At 44.6% G+C, this 20,084-nt stretch overlaps 1 protein-coding gene across 1 annotated transcript; it reads right to left on the bottom strand.

Moving 5' to 3' along the window:
- Positions 1-5,507: 5,507 nt before the first annotated feature.
- On the bottom strand, positions 5,508-19,804 carry IGSF1 (immunoglobulin superfamily member 1). The gene is given in 20 exon segments (XM_006109917.3): positions 5,508-5,643; positions 5,797-5,920; positions 6,316-6,594; positions 6,718-7,005; positions 7,166-7,453; positions 7,645-7,932; positions 8,725-9,012; positions 9,659-9,937; positions 10,235-10,525; positions 10,895-10,927; positions 11,024-11,094; positions 12,952-13,072; positions 13,407-13,679; positions 14,745-15,038; positions 15,255-15,392; positions 15,395-15,538; positions 18,060-18,347; positions 18,873-19,151; positions 19,558-19,584; positions 19,735-19,804. Coding segments are annotated over 20 exon segments (3,999 nt in total).
- Between the last annotated feature and the right edge of the window lie 280 nt (positions 19,805-20,084).

Below are 20,084 nucleotides of genomic sequence, written 5' to 3'. Positions count from 1 at the left end.
GGCTGCCTAGGTCCCACACTTCAGGTATGACTCAGCGCCAGACTCCCGCCACCTCTCCCAGACCCTCTCTTCACTCCAGCTTCTCTCCAGACTCCACAAGTCCACACCTCCTCCTGCACCTCAGCCACTGGTGAGTGTCCGTATCCAAAAGGTCCTATGAACTAGGTTCAAGGAAGAAAAGCAAAGACCACAAAGAGGGGAAAGAACTGCGCCTCTGTAAGCCCCTCTCCTCCCGGCACCGCACAGTCTGGGCAGCCGTCCAGAATGTCCCCTCTGGGCTCTGTATTTCATGATTATGGACCCAGATCTAGAATCCCCTGCCACCAGCAGTCCTGTGGACCTCCTTTTCAGAGTCAGACACTGTGTATGACCCAAGGGATGCAGCCTCAGTGCCGTACGGTTTCCCTCTGACCCTCTGGGCTTGGGGGTCTCTCAGTTCTCTCCAGCCCAGATCCCTGATTTTACCATTCTCCAGGTGTCCTCTGCCCTTTCCGGCTGTGAATTGTCTCATCAGCTGTGTCTACTTCACTAGTTCGGGGTGGATGTTATTCTATTTAGTTGCTCATTCTATCTGCTCTGGGACAAGGCTCAGGACACACCCGTCTATTCTGCTGCCATTTTGTCTACCTGGACAGACTTTTTAGGTGCCCACAGTCGGGAAGGCTGGAGTCCTGGTGTTTGTGGGTTTGCAGCTGAGGCAGCTGGTCCCTGGACATTGTGGTTGTAGGGTCCTGGGAGGTATCTGAGGTCTCCCTGGTTGAAGGTAAGGCTCTGATCACAGCCGCTCTCCCTTTCAAGATGGCGCTGTCTCTGCAGCAGAGCCAGCCACTCAGGGAGAGATTTCAGCAGCAATAGAGGCTGCCCGGCCAGGGAAGCCCAGTCCACGAGTCCCCAACAGTCCTGTGGAATATAACTATCCCTCATTCATAAATACACACACTCCCCGCATGTCCACAAACTCTCCTTTTGTTCTCTCACTCACACACTATCTTGCAGCCTGCCGTCCACTGTTTGCAATGGTAGCAGACAAGATGCAGCCATTTCAGATCTCCTCAATCTAACCATTTCTTATCACCTCTCTGCTACTGTGATGACCTAAGTCATCCACTTTTGCCTAATTATTGCAATAGCTCCTAACAGATCTCTCTGCTTCCACTCCTGCTGCTTAGTCTATTATTTACACAGAAGACTGGATGGCCCTATTTAAATGTTAATCTAATCATGTCACTCCAGAGGCTTCCTATTTCATTCAGAGTATAAGTCAAAATCCTTACAAAGACTTATGAATGACTTGGTTGGCCTGGCTCCCATTACCTCTCTGACTGTAACCCCTTTTACTCTCTCCATAGCTTACACTTCTCCAGTAGTAGTCTAGTCACAGTTCCTCAAAGCAACCAGGCATTCTCCTGTTTCACAGCTGTTGCATTTGCTTTTCTCTCTTATCAGAACCCAGTTTGCCTACACATTTGCCTGGCTTGTTCCTTCATGTCCTTCATCATCATAAGTCAATGTTATCTTCTCAGTGAGATATTCTCAAGTCTCCCTTTTTAAATTGCAACAATCTCCCCACAAAACTCATACTGTTGTATTCCTTGCTCTGCTTTATTTTTCACCACATCATTTATCTTTGTTTCATATTCTATATAACTAGAGGCCCAGCACATGAAATTCGTGCATTGTGAGGGGGTCCCTAAGCCTGGCCTGTGCCCTCTTGCAGTCCGGTACCCTTTGCTCCTTACTGCCTGCCTGTTCACTGCTCCTTATCACTTGGCTCGCCTCTCCTTAGTGCTACGTGGAGGCGGGAGAGGCTCCTGCCACCGCTGTTGCGCTCACTAGCTGTGAGCCCAGCTTCTGGCTGAGTGGCACTCCCCCTGTGCACTGACCACCAGGGGGCAGCTCCTGCATTGAGCATCTGCCCCCTGGTAGTTAGTGAGCATCATAGTGACTGGTTATTCTGGTCGTTCACTTAGGCTTTTATTATATAGATTGTCCTATATAATAAAAGCCTAATATGCTAAGTGTCCAGTTGTCCTTTCAACCAATCAAAGTGTAATATGCTAATGATACGCTAAGGCCACTCAACTGCTTGCTGTGATGTGCACTGACCACCAGGGGGCAGATGCCCTGACTGGTAGGTTAGCTTGCTGCTGGGGTTTGGCAGATCAGGACTGAGCAAGACAGGCTGGACACAAACTGGAGCCCTCCCACGGTCCCTCCCTGGTTGGCCAAACTCCCGTGGCCCTCCCCGGCCTCGATCGTGCACCAGTGAGGTCCCTCAGCCTGGCCTGTGCCCTCTTGCATTTGGCTCTATGGCAGAATGACTGGTCACTATGAAGTGCACTGACCACCAGGGAGCAGATGCTAAACACAGGAGCTGCCCCCTGGTGGTCAGTACACTCCCACAGGGGGAGCGCAGCTTAGCCAGAAGCTGGGCTCACGCTAAGGAGCCCGAGGGCCCCTGGACTGTGAGAGGACGCAGGCTGGACTGAGGGACAGCGCCCCCGCCCCGCCCCGAGTGCACAAATTTTGTGCACTGGGCCTCTAATTCTATATAATAACAGATATATAAAATATATGAAAGAACTGTACTGGTTGAATCTGGCAGGAGTTGGGTAAGAATGAACTCTGCTTTCTCTGAAACCTGGATAATTAAAAGTTAACTACATAAAGATAGATTTGCAAGTGAATTTTGGCCCAATTCTGGAAGAACCATTGAGTGAGATATTCTGAACTCAGGGAGGACAACTCATATTTTCCAAATAATGTAAGACTATTCTGTGTAAGAAGTAGATTTTATCTAGGTTGCAGCTTGAATAAAAACTAGAGCCAGCGAGTATAAAAGGAATACAAACAAACAAATATGGGATCAATCAAACAATTAGAAATTCTCAGGTTGTCTCATAAAGTGATGAACTCCCATCCCTAGAGGTGTACAGAAAGAAGCTGTGTGCCTCTCTGTCAGCTCTGCTGTAAATGAGATTCTGTAATGGATTGTGGATTGGGCCATGCCACCTAGACAATCTGTAGTTCTGAGAAGTTGAGGCCAAAGGTGTGTGAGCTTAAGGATCAGGTGAAATTAACAATTTTTTTTTTAACTGAGGAAAAGATCTTTGGCCTTTGTTCCTAGAGTCCCAGAAACAAATTTTCCTCTCAAAGGTCCATTCCACCCTAATTGACATTCCATTTCCCAGAAATTACCTAATGCTGGGCTGATGATTAGAGGCCAGCCAGGGTAAAGGGACTGATTCCCATGGCAACCAGGTTGAAAAAACATACCATGTGGAGCATTTTCAGCAACAAGCTACGTTTGTATTATAAATAGATATTTAATTCATTGAGAGTTTGTGATGACTTTTGCATGATAAATAGATATTTAATTCATTGAGATAGCTCTGACAGTGAGTAGGAAAGTTAAATCTCAAAACCACTCTTTGTCACAGTTAATTGACAACTATTTTTTTTCCTTTGAAATCATGTAGAACTTTGGTTTTGTAAGTGAAAGAACAGTATATGTGTTTTTAGAAAGCGAACTAACAGTCCAATGTCACAATATTTCCCACTATTTGTTTCTCTCTGAAAGGTTTATAAAATTTTTCTGATAGTGTATTTTTGTCTGAACCTTTTCTACACAGGACACCCCAGATTCAATGTCATTTCCACAAGAATCTTTTTTGTCGTGTTTGCCTCATATTCTTTCTGTTTTTCTAACTCAGAGGCTTCTCTAAATTTCAGTCCTTGGCCCTTTGCTCTTTTCTTCTTTTTTTTCTTTTCCTTGATGAACAGTTAAAACAATCAACTTATCGCTTGCTAACATGTACAGCCCTGCCACTAGCCTTGACAATATACTTTGGAATACCCAATGATTGGGAAACAAAATTAAATCTTATCAAAGGACTTTTATCCTAAAACCAAGGACTCAGGACAGGCCTCTTTCCCGTGTTTAAAGTGTACAGTTTGATTGAGGGTTAGGGATGGAGAGTTTGAAGGCAGAGAGTGGGTTCAACAGAAAGCAACAATCAAGTTTTGATAAATTCAAATGTAAAAGCACTTTTTAAATGCAAATTTTAGGAACACTAGGAGAAATTAGTATAAGCAACTAACAGAATCTCATCAAATGGAAATCAGAGTGAGACTTTGTACTGCTACATCCCAAAGAACTTAATATAAATTAGTCTATATAGCACTCAGAGTGTTTCATTCTGTAAGGATTAAAGGAAATAGGATTCATTTTTCCCCATTAAGTTGCTGGGTAAATAAGCTTCCTAATATAAGAATATAAGAGTTGCTTTCTAAAATTTGTTGTAAACAGGTATAAAAAACAACTCACTGTGTACATTTCTTTGTTGAACAGTGTTAGCTTAGAATTAAACAGTATTGGGAGGTGAGGAATTTTAGGGTCGGATTTGAAGAGATCATGACCTCCTCTAGAACCCATAGTATAATTCTTCTGAGGTTTTGAATAGGTTCAAGGAACTAGGCAAGTTCATTTTCCCAATCCAAACTCCCAATGTGTGCTGAATTCCCACCTATGGGGAAAGTGACATACTGATCCAGGGAGGATGATCAGAGGCTTAGAATGTGAGCAAGCCTCCATTTGATGTCCTGGGAGTGGACACTGGTAGATCTGTTCCAAACCACCCACCTCAACTGTTTACTTGCTCCCTGATATCTCACCACCGAAGGTCCATTTTTTTTTAAAGGAAAACAAGGTTCTCTTTAGGAAGGGGCAATTATTCAACTTTATCATTTGTGCACACTTAAGAATGAATTAATGTACACCCTGTGATTGTGAGGTAAAGGCTACAAAGCATACTTTGCCAATTTCAAAGTTCTACAGGGGGCTAATCCTGATGTTTGTGTACTACAGACCTGGAAGTAACAGGGTGAAAAAGATTTAACTTCAGTGTTTGCCCTCCTCAGGCTCAACTTGGAGAGAACTTTTGCATTCACTTTTTCATTCATCCATTCATTCAGTAATGAAATGGATTTACAATAGGACATTCTGTTCAGGGATCATGTCTCAAATGAAATTGCTAAGTACTATTTTGGAGCCTTCCCTCCTCCCACACCCGATCCTTGAGTTCCTTTCTCTGTATTGGCTGCCCAATGCCCTCTTATTCTGCTGTGGAGGTCAGTTCCAATACACCATTTATGTTAAGTTGTAAGTGGACAATGGACCAATGAAAAATCACTGCCATAGTTTTTGCAGTTAAATACTGAATACTCTCTTTATTCAGAAGAATACATTTTTAATAGAATTACATGCACCAGTAAATCAGTACTATGAGGAATTACAGGGCTTTGGAATCTGCATTCAGGAAACATCTCACCCTATATCTACAGTTGAAAGTAGAGCTCACAACTCACAGAATCCCCGTGACACAGCTCAGGTGATTAGTGGCCAAGGAATAGAAGATGGGGCTGACTCCCAGGGTAATCAGTCAGATTTGCAGGTTTCTGAGGATAAAAGAGAGAGGAGGGGAAAGCTCTGGTAAAGGAGGAGATTATTATATTGGGACTGGCAGGTCCACTGAGGTTCCCTAAGAGATTGATGATGAAGAGTTGGAGTTGGTGCCCAGTTCTTCTTCTTGGTTATACTCTTCAAGGGCTATAGTCTGGTCCCTTCTATCTGTCTCTGAGTCTCTGTGAAAAGAAAAAGACATGACTAAATGAGTATCCAGAACTATCAACCCGAAACAGGTTACATTGTGGGGCTAAGATGCTAGAGGCATATTCAGAGCATTATTTTTTCAGCAGTCCTGGGTTCACAAAAGGAGGCTGACATGAGGTATTTACCTGGTTTGGAGTCGAGGCCATTTCCTCCACTCTATGGCTAGCACCACCCCCAAAGCTACAATCACCACTACAATCAGGGTACTTCGCACAATGTTCCCCACAGTGCACTCCTGAGCAGCAAGCCCTGTGATGATAAAAGAGGAGAAACCAAGGCCATATATGTTAATGTATGTATGTCATAGTTGATCTCACATTGCCTACTCATCTGGCCTCCTCCAAGTTTTTTATTTTTATTTTTAGAACTATGTGTTGAGACTGTGGAGGGGGGATCAGAGGCAATGTTTATGCTAAGGCAGAAGCAGCCCTCCTTTTGGGGAGGGTAAAAGAAACCTTGAAAAAATCTGGCTCACTATCTTTGAGCAAATCTGAGCTCCCACCTCCTCACCATCCTTAGAGAAATATCACCATACCTGTGTCTGACTCCAAACCCATCCTCTCCATATTTGGGTTGTCTCCATGGGGACTGTCTCTGGGATACCAGGTGTGTCATGCCAGGACCTGAAGGGATTATCCACTCACCTGCTGCACCCACCAGCTCCAGGGGGTCACTTGACTCTGACCAGATACCAGGCTGGGCCTGGAGGCGGTAGCTGCAGCTGTAGTTTCCAATGCCTTTTCCTTCTACGTTGTTGATGACAAAGTCTCCATCCTCTGAGAACTGTCGAGGCACTTTGTCTCCGTCACGTTTCAGAACAAATTCAATACCTGGCATGGGTCCTCGGCACTGAAGGGTGATGTCCTTCCCTAGCTTGAACACAGTGCTGGGCCAGGCTGACAGGGAGGGTTTAGGGGGCCTATCTGCAACCAACCAGAACACCAAGTTAGAAGAAGTGGCCCTGAACCAAGTCCTTTACCCCTTTAGGGTAAACTACTAAAAACACTATAAAATCTAGACTCTTACTGAAATCTTCAGGACCTTACCAGTCACCCAGATGTGCAGGGAGTCACTGTGATTTGAAGCTGCAAGGGGAGCAGAGTCTAAATAATAGACACAGCTATAGATCCCAGAATCTTCACCTCTCACCGCTGGCATCCAGAAGTCAGCCCTGTAGCCACTTGGTTGCTGTTTCTCTACGGGTTCTGGAGAACCGTCCTTCAACAGGACAAATGTTGAGTCTGGTAGTTCACCTTGACATTGAAGAGTCATGTTTTTTCCAGGGGCCACCATGGAACTAGGCTGGGCTAATAGGCTGGGTTTGGGGAGCAAACCTAGAAAAAATTAACTCTTGGTCAGAGAGAAGAAGTCACTTGCCAGTGCATCACCTTTGGAGACTGTTCAGTAAAGAAGAAAGACTATTAAACTTTTTGAAAACCAGTCTCTTCCCTCCTTTCTATACCCCATGATCACTCCAGAGCATCTTCTTTTTACCTGTGACTATGAGTTCCAGGGTGTTGCTAGGCTGTATCTTGATAGGGCTGGCCCAGTCAGGGTGGTAGCAGCAAGTATAACGTCCTATGTTAGCACCAGATATATTGGTGATGGGAAATGCCCCATCATAACTGGTGGATGCCCAGGGCTGCATTGAGGAGGCTTCTTTTTCTTTGTGCAGAATGTACCCTACTCCATGAACTGGCCCTTGGCACCAGAGAGTAACATTCTGCCCCATGGGAACCACAGAACTGGGCTCAGCAAACAACCATGGCTTAGGGAATGTGTCTAGGAAGAGACCAAAGATGTAAAGTGATGAGTGTGAAAACTTAGCATTTGGTGAATTAACCATTTATCTTTCTCCTTCCTGCCACAATAGTTCCCCTCTATAGCCTAGCCTAGCCTTCCAAGAGGAATTGCTCTCTCTAATCCCTAGAGCCATTGTCTCTGTCCCAGTTCCATGTTTTGTCTGTCCTTACCAGTCACCCAGATCATAATGGGCTTGCTGAGATGTGATCCCCTGTTTGACATGGTCGTCTCATAGTAGACACAGCTGTAGTTCCCAGCGTCCTCTGCTCCAATAGTGTGCAGGAAGAAGTCAGCTGAGTTCCCTGAGGTACTCTGGAACTGTAAAGGAACCTGGGTTCCCTCATGCAAGAGGGCGAACCTCATGCCCTCGTGAGCCCCTTGGCAGTGCAGGATCACATTCTTCCCAGGAAGAACCACAGGACCTGGCTCTGCCAGGAGAATAGGTTTGGGGTAGAATTCTGAAATTAAAGATACCACAACATGAGAGAAGCCTGCCCCTCATATTCTGTAAATTGGTGTTTGTTTTTTTTGGGGGGTTATTGTAAGAAACAATATGTTTATTGTAGAAAATTAGAAAGTACAGCAAAAAACCTAATGAAAATAATATAATTCTACCACACAACAATAACCATTCTTTATACATGTTTATATATTTCTTTCCATTAATTTTTTTATACATGCCCATGTCATTGTAGCTATAATTATTTGCATAATTGGGATCCTACTGTGTGCATGGTTATGTAGGTTAATATTTTCCACTTAACTTTACACTGTAAATATTTTCTGATGATGTTACACAGACTTTGAAAACCCTTATTTCTATTGGCTGCATAATATGCAGCTGACATTTCAAGGTCTTCACCCTTTCTTGAGGGCCATCCAGCCCACCAATCTCTGACCACCCAACTAAAGAAAAAGTGGATATTGAGCCTAAAGGGAAAGGCCAAACAACAAAATAATTGTAGAAATAAGGCAACATGAAATTGGCTCCAGGGATTTGACACCCCATCTACCTCATTTCTTTCCCCAGAAATTAACTTGTCTCCTCCCTCTCCTTTGTCTCTTATTCCTGTATTGATAATCATTTCAGTAGCTGCCTTACCTTTACTGTTTACCATGTGCCAGTCACTGTCCTAAGCACTTTCTTGGTGACTTTTAGAAGGAACATGTATTCCTCTCCTGCTGACAGGCCTTCCACTCACTGTCCCAGGATCAATAAACCCCTCCACCTTTATTTGCCCACTCCTGACCTGTCACCACGAGCTCCACAGAGTTGCTGGGTTCAGACCAGGTAGCAAAATCATAATATCGGCAGCTGTAATTTCCTCCATCACTGATGCCCACGGAAATGATTACAAACTGAGCTGCACTGGCCCCTGAGCTTGTCCAGGTCTTGTCACTGGATGCTATTTCGCTTCCATCTTTGTAAAGAATAAAGCTCATGTGCTGCTGGGGAGTAGAGCAATTGAAAGTCACTCGGGCACCAGGAGTGACCACTGGGCGGTCCCATGTGTTGAAGGAGGGCTTTGGGTACATGTCTAGAAGATGAAAAAACACACACACACACACAACAAAAAAACAACTTAAAGAGGGGTGGGGGGAGAATAGTTCATATATTGGTTCTAGGAAGCTGCTTTGTATTTTATAGTATTGCATTCATAATTAGATGGATTTAAAAATGTAGGCAAATTCACTGCAGATGAACATCTCACAGGGACCTCTCACTCCTACCCCTCACTTCCTGTGGCAGAATCCTCACTGTCATCAGGGCAGACAATGGAGGATAGCTAAAAGAGTGAACTGTCTTTGGGCCTCTGCTGGTTCCCTGAGTCTCAGTTTGTTCACTTGGACAAGAAGGGGAAATAGTATCTGCTCTACAAGGTATCATTCCCCTTTCTTGTCCAAATATCCCTTGAATATTTGCTCTATAGCTGAATAAAATAATTGATATGAAAATAATTAGAAAAATTAAATCACCCTCCACAAACCCCAGCTATTAATAACAATTACTGCTATTAATATCGTGCAGCCAGAGGCCCTGGCACTCCCAGCGACACGCCTGCCTGGCTCTAAGATTGGACACAGGCTCCTAGGACCGGCAACAAAGTTTGCTGTAGGGAGAGGAGTGTCTGACCCAGAGTTTTGCCTTCCCCCTCCTCCCTCACATACCCTTTTCAGCTTTACCTTTTATAATAAGTTCCAGGGGCTCACTGGGCTCAGACCACTTGAAGGGGTGCATTTCAGTGTGAGTGCGGCAGCTATAATTGCCTTCGTCTTTATCCTCCATTCTTGGGATTGTAAAGAAGGCTTCTCTTCCAACTGCACCGAGTTGTTGGACAGGTTCCTGCAATCCCTCTTTATACAGAGCAAACTCCATGCCTGCCAGCCATCCTTTGCACCGGATTTGCAGTTCCTGGCCTCGGATTGGAGGGGGCGCAGAAATGACAGGTTTGGGGAGCATGTCTAGAAAACAAAATGGGGTGGAAAAGGAGCCCAAAGTTTGAAGGTGCCCAAATGGGACACTGAGAGTCATTTTGTAGATAATAAAAAAATCCATTTTGGACTGGTCTTTGGCTCTTCTTGTCAGTCTCCTCTCATTCTCTTACCCACTCCCTGCCTTATTTCAGTGTCCCTTCTCTCCTACATGCAGCACAAGCCCCTTGGCTCTTAGTTTTTGTGCATTCGCCCATACTCAGCAACAGTATTGGAGTCCCAGGGGCTCTGGGGATTACTCCGGAAGGACCCTTGGACATTTCTTACCTGTCCCTACCAGCTCAAGTGCCTCACTGGGCTCCGACACAGCCATCTCCTCCCATGAATGGCAGTGGTAACTCCCGGTGTGACTCTGGGTCAGGGCGCCAAGGGGGAAAGCAGCCCGGACCTGCTTTGAGGCTGGGTGAGTTGCAATCCACCCGGTTCCGTCTTTCAGCAGCACAAACTCCTTTGTTGAGCCAGAAGGGCTTCTGCACCACAGGGTTAAGTTCTTCCACGGGGCCAGAGGGAAGTTGGTCTCTGCCCATAGCTCAGGCTTAGGGGTTGGCATGATTATTTCTAGAAACAGCAGAGTTAATGAAGCCATCTTCCTCTTCTCCCGCTTTTCTTACCCTTGAACCCCCTACCCAGATCACACTGCCCACCTCTCCTTTCAACTCAAATCCAAACTTTTTCCTTCATTCGGAAGGTTCAGGGAAATGGAGAACCTAATGTCTTAGATGAGATTCAGAAAAGTGAAGAAGCTTGGGGGAAATTTTGCACAAAAGCAGAGTTGGAGGCTGAATTTTGCCAGCAACTTTAGCTAGTGCTCCTTCCTGGCTGTCCTTCCCTTCCAATCAGTCACTCCCTGTCCACTGACACTGACACTATGTAGTTATTTCGGATCTCTAGGGAAGAATGTCCCAGTCTGTAGCAGAAAAAACTCACCAGTCTCTTCTGTTAATACCCCATTGCTCAGTCCTGCAAAAGAAATTGCTGCCAGGACTCTGCCCCCTCTCCCACGGGATTTTACCCCAGCCTTCTGCCCAGACCCTTACCCCACCCACTTGTACTCACCACAGCAGAGAAGTACCGTGATTATGAACAGCATGATGACCCCTTGAGCTGTTCCCAGCAACCAGGCTTCTCTAGTGAGACCAGAAAAGAGATGAGAGGAGTTGCTGGGATTAGTAGGAGGGCGGAGAGAAGGGGGCGGCAATTTATGTCATTGGCTTACTCACCACCCAATAGGGATTGGTTATGAGCAGGATAATGGGAAATAATCTTTTCTGACACCAATGGCTTTTCTTTTTGAGGGCATCGCCACCTACAAACCTCTTGCTCTTTCATGACCCACGTACCCCCCGCCCTCCTCCTCCTCAGCCTATATCAGATGTCAGCTCCCCATGGCCCCTGGTTAGGCTGTTGCTGAAATTGAGATGTCAGATGTAAAAATGCTTTTGTAACTCTAGCTCTCAGAACCTCTGGAGTTCAGTGTGATCGGCAGCTCTGGGTGGTGGGTGTGGGGGTGGAGGGAGAAATCTTGGTTGTTTCACCTTTATCATGCTTAAGTTTGGAAGAAGTTTTTATTATGGCAATATTGGTCCTCAGACTGACCTGCCTCACCTGCATTTGTTATGGAAGAGTTGCCTAGGCAGCCGCAGTGAATTACCAGAGGATTGTCAGTGCTGAGTTAAGCTTGTCATAGACTGGGATCTCTCTACCCCACCCTCCCCCAGATTATGACTAGAAATATGCAGCAGCTTTGGGTTATTGGTCCTATAAAATTAGATATTAAGCCAAAATCCATTTGAAAAATTTTACTTAGAAAACACTAACCCTCCTTCCTGGTCAGGAAAACCTGCTTTTCAAACTGCTTTTTTTTCTGAAGTCTGCTTTCTAAACTCATTCTTTGTTATAGTGGTCCTGGACTGAAGTAGGGCACTTTAAGCTACATTCTTTCAAATCCCAGGTTTGGAGGTTACCCTAATGTATGAGGGACTCAGGATAGATTATAAGGAGAACTAGAATTTGTCCTCCACTGAAACTTTGAAAACTCAAGGGATGGTAATTTTTGCAGAAGGCTTAGGTGGTGGCTCCCTTCTTGCTATTGAAGCACTCTGTCCCTCAGATCCCATTGGAAAACACAGAAAAACACAATCATAGTTATAATCCATGGTGTATTGAATACTCCCAGACACACAAAGTTCTATGCTCATGGTGGTGGTGGGGATACAGCCAGGAGCAGAGGATGGGGAGATGTAGGCAAGACATTCAGGAGCTGAGGCTCCCACCAGGCCAGGAGCTGTCATTTCTCTTCTCATTTTTAAACAGAATAGCCTGATCACAGGCCATGGGGATGGAAAGAGAGGGGAATGGCATCAAAGATCAAAGGAAATGTCAGGAGAATCTGTTTAGCTTGCCATTTTCTGTGTCATAAGATGCCATCTGATTCCCTGGTCCAATCAATATCCTCATCAGATGCCCATTCAAGTTAAGATTATATTATCAGAATGCCCTGCACAGGTAGTTGGAGGGCAGAGTGGCAGAAAGACTGGTTTACATGGCAAGTAAGATAAACCACAAGACTATCCCTTGAGAGCTATTGGTTAAGATGAAAAGTTGGGATGGGAGTTGGATAACATCTAGGGAGACAGGAGAGCATGGCTTCTTTCAAAATAAAGAGTTCTGACCAAATTAATATGGGAGACATCAATTATCTCTGAGGGGCAGGATGGTATAAGTGTGAAATTTGGGCACTCTCCTGGGGGAATAAGTTCTCCAGCTTCTGAAAATTATTCATTTTCCACCTTCTGGCTTGGGTAATGTCCCCTCTGTGAGGTGAAAGAGAAAGAGTTGGGGATGAGAAAGTTTTGTGTCTTAAACCCAGATGATGGGGAATACAAAAGGTGTACCCCTGTGGCTTGTCTCAACCTGAGCATGACTCATGCCTGAGTCTGGACTCAGCTAGATAGAGGAACAGGGTGCGGAGACAAGACAGTTACCTGATTCTGAGTCTCCAACACTTCCACCTTATCCACAGCATTACCAACAGCAAGGTGACATGTTGCATGGTTAGGGACAACCTGATAGCTTCATTCAGAACATCATTCCAGGTGAGCAAGCCTGTGGTCAGAGAAGAACAGAAGCAGGGGCCCTGATGAGGATAGGGACAGATGAACACATTCATGGGGGAAGGGAGAGCTGGCTACTGACAGTGAAGGTAAGGTGAGACAGAACTGGGCTTCTTTTCATGAAGAATGGGAGCCTTGAAAGTATTCTGCTCACTGCCTTTGAGTGATTGTGAAACCACCCCAGGGGAATGGTGCCCAGACCCAAGGGCCCTGACTTACAAGCTCCTGACTCCCCTTTCAATAACTATTTGGACACTGATCTGGGATCCCAGGGTATCATGGCCAAATTTATGAAGGGGCATCCCTATGAACAGTTGTCCTCTCACCTGCTGGTCCTATCAGCTTCAGAGGCTCACTGTGATGTGACCAGATGTCGGGGTGTGCTTCTATGTGATACATGCAACTATAGGTCCTTGTGCCTTTTCCTTCAACATTACTGATGATGAAGTCTCCATCCACTGAGAATGCTTGGAATGTTGCTCTTTCTTCCCATTCCAAAGAAAATTCAAGTACTGGATGAGGTACTCGGCACTGAAGGTCCCTTTCTAACTTGAACATGATGCTGGGCCAAGCTGATAGGGAGAGTTTGGGGGGCTTATCTGTAAGCAGTCCAGAGACCAGAGTTAGAGGTGATCTTGAACTCAGTACCCACTCCCCAAGAAATGTTTTTCAGCTCCCTATTTTCTCTTCTCTTAGTTTCTACTTTCACTAGATCAGTGGCTTCAAAATTTAACTGTGAAATAAACCAATCAGAGAAAGACAAGTGCCATATGATTACACTTACATGTGGAATCTGGTGAACAAAATGAACTAGCAAACAAAATAGAAACAGACTCATAGAGAACAGTCTTACAGCTGTCAGAAGGGAAGAGGGTTTGGGAAGCTGGGTGAAAATGGTGAAGGGATTAAGCAAAGAAAAAAACCTCATAGATATAGACAACAGTATGGTGATGATCAGAGGGAAAGGGGGGTGGAGGGAGATAAGAGAGGGTAAGGGAGGGATAATTGGTGATTAAAGGAAGGAGACTTGACTTGGGATGGTGAAAAGATGATGTATTATAGAGTTGTATACCTGAAACCTTTATAATTTTATTAACCAATGTCACCCAAATCAATTCAACAACAGCAAAAGAAAAAAAAAATCCACAAAATGTGACAGTGCATTAGAACCCCTTGGCATTCCTTGGTGCCCACACCTACCTTTAATCAGGACTTCATACCTGTAAGTTTCCCTTGGCATGAAAGAAAATAACATTTCCAGGAGTTAAAATGGGGTTCCAGCGGTTCTCAACCTGTGGGTCTCGAACAATGAAAATACATCCTGCATATCAGATATTTACATTACGATTCATAACAGTAGCAAAATTACAGTTATGAAGTAGCAACAAAAATAATTTTATGGTTGGGGGTCACCACAACATGAGGAACTGTATTAAAGGGTCGCGGCATTAGGAAGGTTGAGAACCACTGGTAGACCATGCTAAGACAGGGCTTGAGTAACAACTCTGGGATAGAAGGTACCTAAAGTTTTTGAAGAAAATTCTACATCAAACTACTAGAGTGTTTTTCCTTGTATCATAACTCCAAGAGGATACAGGTCCACTAAGACCTTTTTCAGAGCATTGTAATGATAATAAAAACAAACAATAGTTGTTAGCACTTGCCTACAACCATCAGCTCCATGGTATTATGTGATGTCATCCTGATAGAGGTCTTCCAGGAGAGGAGACAGTGGTAGCTATAAATGCCAGCATCACTGTTGGTCACATTGTTGAGGAAGAATGACTTGTCATCATCAATGTTGTTGGCATCCAAGAGTTGAAGTGGTTTGTCTTCTCCTTTCTTATAGAGTGTAAACCCCACTCTATCCACTGGTCCTTGATACCATAGGCTCATGTTCTGACTCATTTGGACCACAGAGCTGGGCTGAGCAAGTAGCCAGGTCTTGGGGAAAGTGTCTAGGATGAGACCCAAAATATAAAGGGCTAATAAAATGACTTCCTCCTCCCACTACTTGGGGTTTTTCCCTCTTGTTCCTAAAATCCACCCTTGGCAAATCCTACTTCTGTCCCCACTGTTAGCCCTGGCTACATGATTAGGTTCTCCAGGGGGCCCAAAGGGAGTTGTATATTCTTAGGCCCTAATATGGGTCCCACGGCATCCTCCTCTCTTACCAGTTACCCAGATTTTCAGGATATGACTGAAGAGTGAACCTCTGTATGACCCATCATAGTAAAAACAGAGGTAATGTCCAGCATCATGGATTTTCAAAGCCCAGAAGAAGAAATATGCCTCATTTTTATTGGTCTTTTGTGGTAAAAGGACTTCTCCAAGTCTTCAAGCTTTATTAGTGCAAACGTCATTCCATAGATTGGCCCTTGACACCTGAGATTCAGGTTGTCTCCAGGCGCCATGATGGCCCCAGGATAAGCTGTCAGAGTTGGTTTGGGATAAAGTCCTAGAAAGGGAAGAGACCCTGAGTTGGAGGTAGGATGATTCTTCCCTATTATTTTCTCTTTTTCTTTCCTAGTTTCTTTAAACAGGAAGTGATAGCTGAAATTTACCCTCTGTTCCCTCTCCTTCCTTGAATCTCTCCCTCTTCTTAAAGGTAATCAAGGGTATGCTTACTTATGCCCCTGCCCTCTCACCAGACTCTATAAGCTCCACTGAGATCTATCTATGTTAAGGGGTGTGTCTCAGTGGAATAACTATATCTGTAATTCCTTATATCTTTAGGTCCCTGAAATGACACATGTAATTTTTCTACCTGCTGAGAAACAAACTTCTGAGAAATGACTTTGATTCCATCTTTGTAGAGCATGAATGCAAGTGTAGTATTTAAGGATGGATTTTGAACACATGTAAGACCCTACTTCCCAACAGCAGATTGGAAGAAGACAATAAGGAAGGATTGTGCAGTAAAGCTGCAACCCAAAGAAATCTCTGTTAGTGGGGCCATACCCTTGTTTCCATGTATTGTTCTTCCAAGGAGATCATACTACAAAATAGAAGGCAAGCCTTTCACATACCACTCCTTCTTATCCACCCCAGTCTCAGGTAGACCCACCCACCCATTATTGGAAGGATCAGCTTTATCATATGCTCACTGAGCAATTTCTGATGTGTCAGGAATCATGTAGGACTATGGATATGTAAATAAAGAAGACCCAGTCTCTGTCAGCAAAAATCTCCTGGCTTAAGGGGGATACCAGTGAACAGGTAACTGCAGAAGTGTGTGCTAGTGGAATCTATTCTGAAAGGGCATTCATACAAAAATCATACATACATGCAGTTCAAACAGAAAGACCTCTTATTTTGATCCTCAATAAAAAGCTATACTAACAAAATTAATATCGACCATTTATTGAGAACTTATATGCCAGGCACTGTACATGTGTTATATTTAGGCAAATCCTCACAACAACCCTGTGAGGTAGGCATTATTATTATACCAATTTTTCAGATCAGGAAAGTGAGGCACAGAGAGGCATCATACAGTAGATTGGCTAGATACTGTTATTCCATGTTTGAATGGGGGAAACCAAAGCACAGAGATGTGAAGTCACTTACTCAAGATCACACAAGGAGGCAGTGTCAAAGGTAGAATTAGAAACCAGGGTTACTGCTTCTAAATCCAGGGTACTTTCTGTAGCACCACAGCTTTCCCCAACCCTATTTAGCTTGATGGAGAAACTAAAGCAAATGTGGCCAATTCTGTCTAAGAAGCATCCAAGTCATGGCATGGGGGAGTTGGGGCTAGGGCACGGGTAGGCAAACTTTTTGACTCGAGGGCCACAATGGGTTCTTAAACTGGACCGGAGGGCCGGAACAAAAGCATGGATGGAGTGTTTGTGTGAACTAATATAAATTCAAAGTAAACATCATTACATAAAAGGGTACGGTCTTTTTTTTTTTTTTAGTTTTATTCATTTCAAACGGGCCGGATCTGGCCCACGGGCCGTAGTTTGCCCACGGCTGGGCTAGGGTGTGCATTTGGAATTTGGACATTTTGGGGAGCCCTCCGATGTGCTTAAAGCTTGTTGCTACTATACTGGTTCTGTATATACATGACTAAAACAATTTATACAGTCATTTCTAAATATATACACTGTATGGCCAAAGGTGATCCTGAGTGGGGGGTGCGGGGAGTGAAAGGATTGAGAAAAGACAGACAAGAGAATAAAAGCTGGGTCTCGGTGGGATGCTGCTCCCTGATGAGGCGACAGCGTCAGTGCCCACAAGCCGTGTCTTTATTTTATAGCAGATTCCACAAGGCAAAGTAGGGGCGTGATCAAGTTGTTTACAGCATTCTCGTGAGTTTCAACCCTATCACAAGGCACGTGGGGCCACGTGTTTGGACCATAGGTTCAAGCTTACAACCACAGCCGTTGGCTATGATTGTGCTGGGAGGGCCCTGCCCTCCAGCTGGGACTTGCACGTGGCAATGAGAGGACCCTGTCCTTTCATTAGTCCGAGGCTTGAACCTGGCCAAAACACTGTAGCCGCGCCCTATAATACATTTTCTTTGTCACTTTTGCTTATTTTTATCACCAGTACTAGCAATTCATTCTATTTTCCACACTAAAAATTAATAATCACAAAAAGAATAAAAATACATTAAATAATTTAAATATCAGTTTATAAGACTGCAGTGCCTGGCACATATTATGTGCTCAATAAATATAGTCTAATGAATGCATGCTATTCAACAAGTAGCAAACAACAAAGATGTGATGAGTTGAAGCCGCAGGACATTTGTCTGGGCTTACTCACTAGCCAAGAAATTGGCTCCCACAGGTCTGCCTGGTAGCATGTGTGATACTAATTTGCATCTTGCTAAAATGTCAAATGACTCTAATTAATGGGCCTTATAGGGCCTAGGAACTGGCAGAGGGAAGTAAAATCAGAAACCCTGTCTCATCCAGCCATGATCCTGGGTACAACAATAATCAGACCCCAGCAGCCATAGCCACACCCACCTGCCACAATCAGTTTCAGGGGTTTGCTGGGCTCTGACCACAGGGTGGGGAGTATCTGAATAAGAGTGTGGCAGATATAAACAATTTTGCTTTCAGGTGTCACGTTGGCAATAGAGAAGATGGCCACTGTCCCGGTTGGGATTTGGTAATCCACGGGCTCAGCATATCCCTCTTTGAACAGCATGAATATCAAATCCTGAAGCTAGCCATGACAAAGTATATTAACATTACATCCAGGAAGAGGAGAGGTCTCAGACTGGATCCAGAAGATGGGCTTGGGCAGCTGGCCTGGAAGGAGAGATCGAACTGGAATTCAGTTAGAACAAGCACAGTGCTTTCCATGGAACAGACTGGCTGGTGCCCAAGAGGAACGGGTTAGGGGTGTTTGGATAAAGAAGGTGAAGGAAACAGCTAAAAAACATATGTGCATAATTTGGTAAAGGCCAGGGAAGGGGGAGGCATGGAGGGTGGAGGTGGGCAAAGGGGGTCAGAAAGGGGGACTCCTGCAATAATGTCAACATTTAAAAAATTTTATAATAAAAATTAAATGAACTTTCTTGTATGATCCTTATTTGCCACTCCTCCTTCCCCCATCTTGGGTTTCCCCTAAGGTGAGAGCTTGCCCTCTAAATCTGAGTTTGCATCCTTACTCTACATTGCTTATAGAGAGTAGGCAGTTATTTACTAACTGTGGAATGCTCACATATATGTATGCAGGTAAATCGATGAAAGACTTAAACTCTGCATTGGAAAGGCAAGCTTGAATGCCAGGAGTTGGAGTTTATTATTGATTAGCTATTTCTGTCTTCTTACCTGGTGCCTCCAACTCTAAAACTTTACTGGGCTCTGACCAGGATGTCTCCTTCCAGTAGCAGCACCTGTAATGGCCGGTATTGGACTTAGTAAGGGCACCTATGGGGAATGAAACTTGGAAGGTCTTGTAGGAAGGGTGGATCCAGGTCATCTGTGCCTTATCCTTCAGCAGCAGGAACTTGCTTGGAATTCGAGAAGGGCTTTTGCACCAAAGTGTGTTCTTCCATGGGGCCTGAGGGTAGCTGGTCTCTATACACAGCTCCAGTTGAGTTTGCATCACTGTCATTCCCAAAGATCACAAAGATGTGAGTAGTACAACTCTCCCATAATGTGCCCCCAATGTTCCTTAAAATTAGCCCTGACCTAGATTCTTCTTTTTGTCTTCCCTTGGAATAGGAGTGTCTGCTCCTGTGGGAGGTGGGATAGGGATCTCAGAATATTTGTTCAAGGAATCCATGTGAATTGGGAAATAAAGTTCAAACCTGGCTTCCTTTTCATCTGTGATAAAGCTCTTCGCTATTTTGTGGGAAACCAAGTCATGAAGTGAGGGGCTTTTATTCCCAACCAGCTCAATCTGAGAATTTTCTTTGGGATCTCAAGGCAGTTTGGTTCAAGGCCACAGAAGCAAGCCTATGTCTTGGAACCTTCAGAAAGGAAGTTACCTGAGGTATCAGGACTCACTTACCTATTGATGTCCTACCCAGACTCAGCCCTGAAAAGAGAGATTATGGTAAAGGAACGCCTCCCTCAGTGTCCCCACCCACTCACAAACATCAATATTCTCCTCTCCCTCCCCAAGGTGCCCACTCATAGGGGTACTTATGACAGAGTCACTTACCCCTCACCCTTTCCTTGTAGTCACAAATGCAAAAGAGCAAGAGAATGAATGTCCACAGCATAGTGGCCTCCTCCCCTGGGCTGTCCAGGGTCATGGGGCCTCTGGTGCTCAATATGTGCTTCAAGGCTTAAAGGGTTTTGCCTCTCAGCAGGTGATGCGATCTAAAAGCAGAAATGTTTTTACTCAAAGACTTGTCCTGCTCCTTAGAGTTTAATTTGGATCACGAAACTGCTGTTGCCAACCCTACTCCCTTCTACTCACTCACAGGCATGCAAGGGATTACAGTACAAGGTATTACAAGGTCTTACAAGGTCACTTGCTACTTCCTCTCCTTGCCCCTTTCCCTCATTTCCCCCTCCAGTCACCCAAGGTCT

Source organism: Myotis lucifugus, unplaced genomic scaffold (assembly GCF_000147115.1).
Source record: "Myotis lucifugus unplaced genomic scaffold, Myoluc2.0 scaffold_2, whole genome shotgun sequence".
Taxonomy (NCBI): Eukaryota; Metazoa; Chordata; class Mammalia; order Chiroptera; family Vespertilionidae; genus Myotis; species Myotis lucifugus.
The sequence above is the reverse complement of the archived record's forward strand: the minus strand, read 5'-3'. Positions and strand labels throughout refer to the sequence as shown.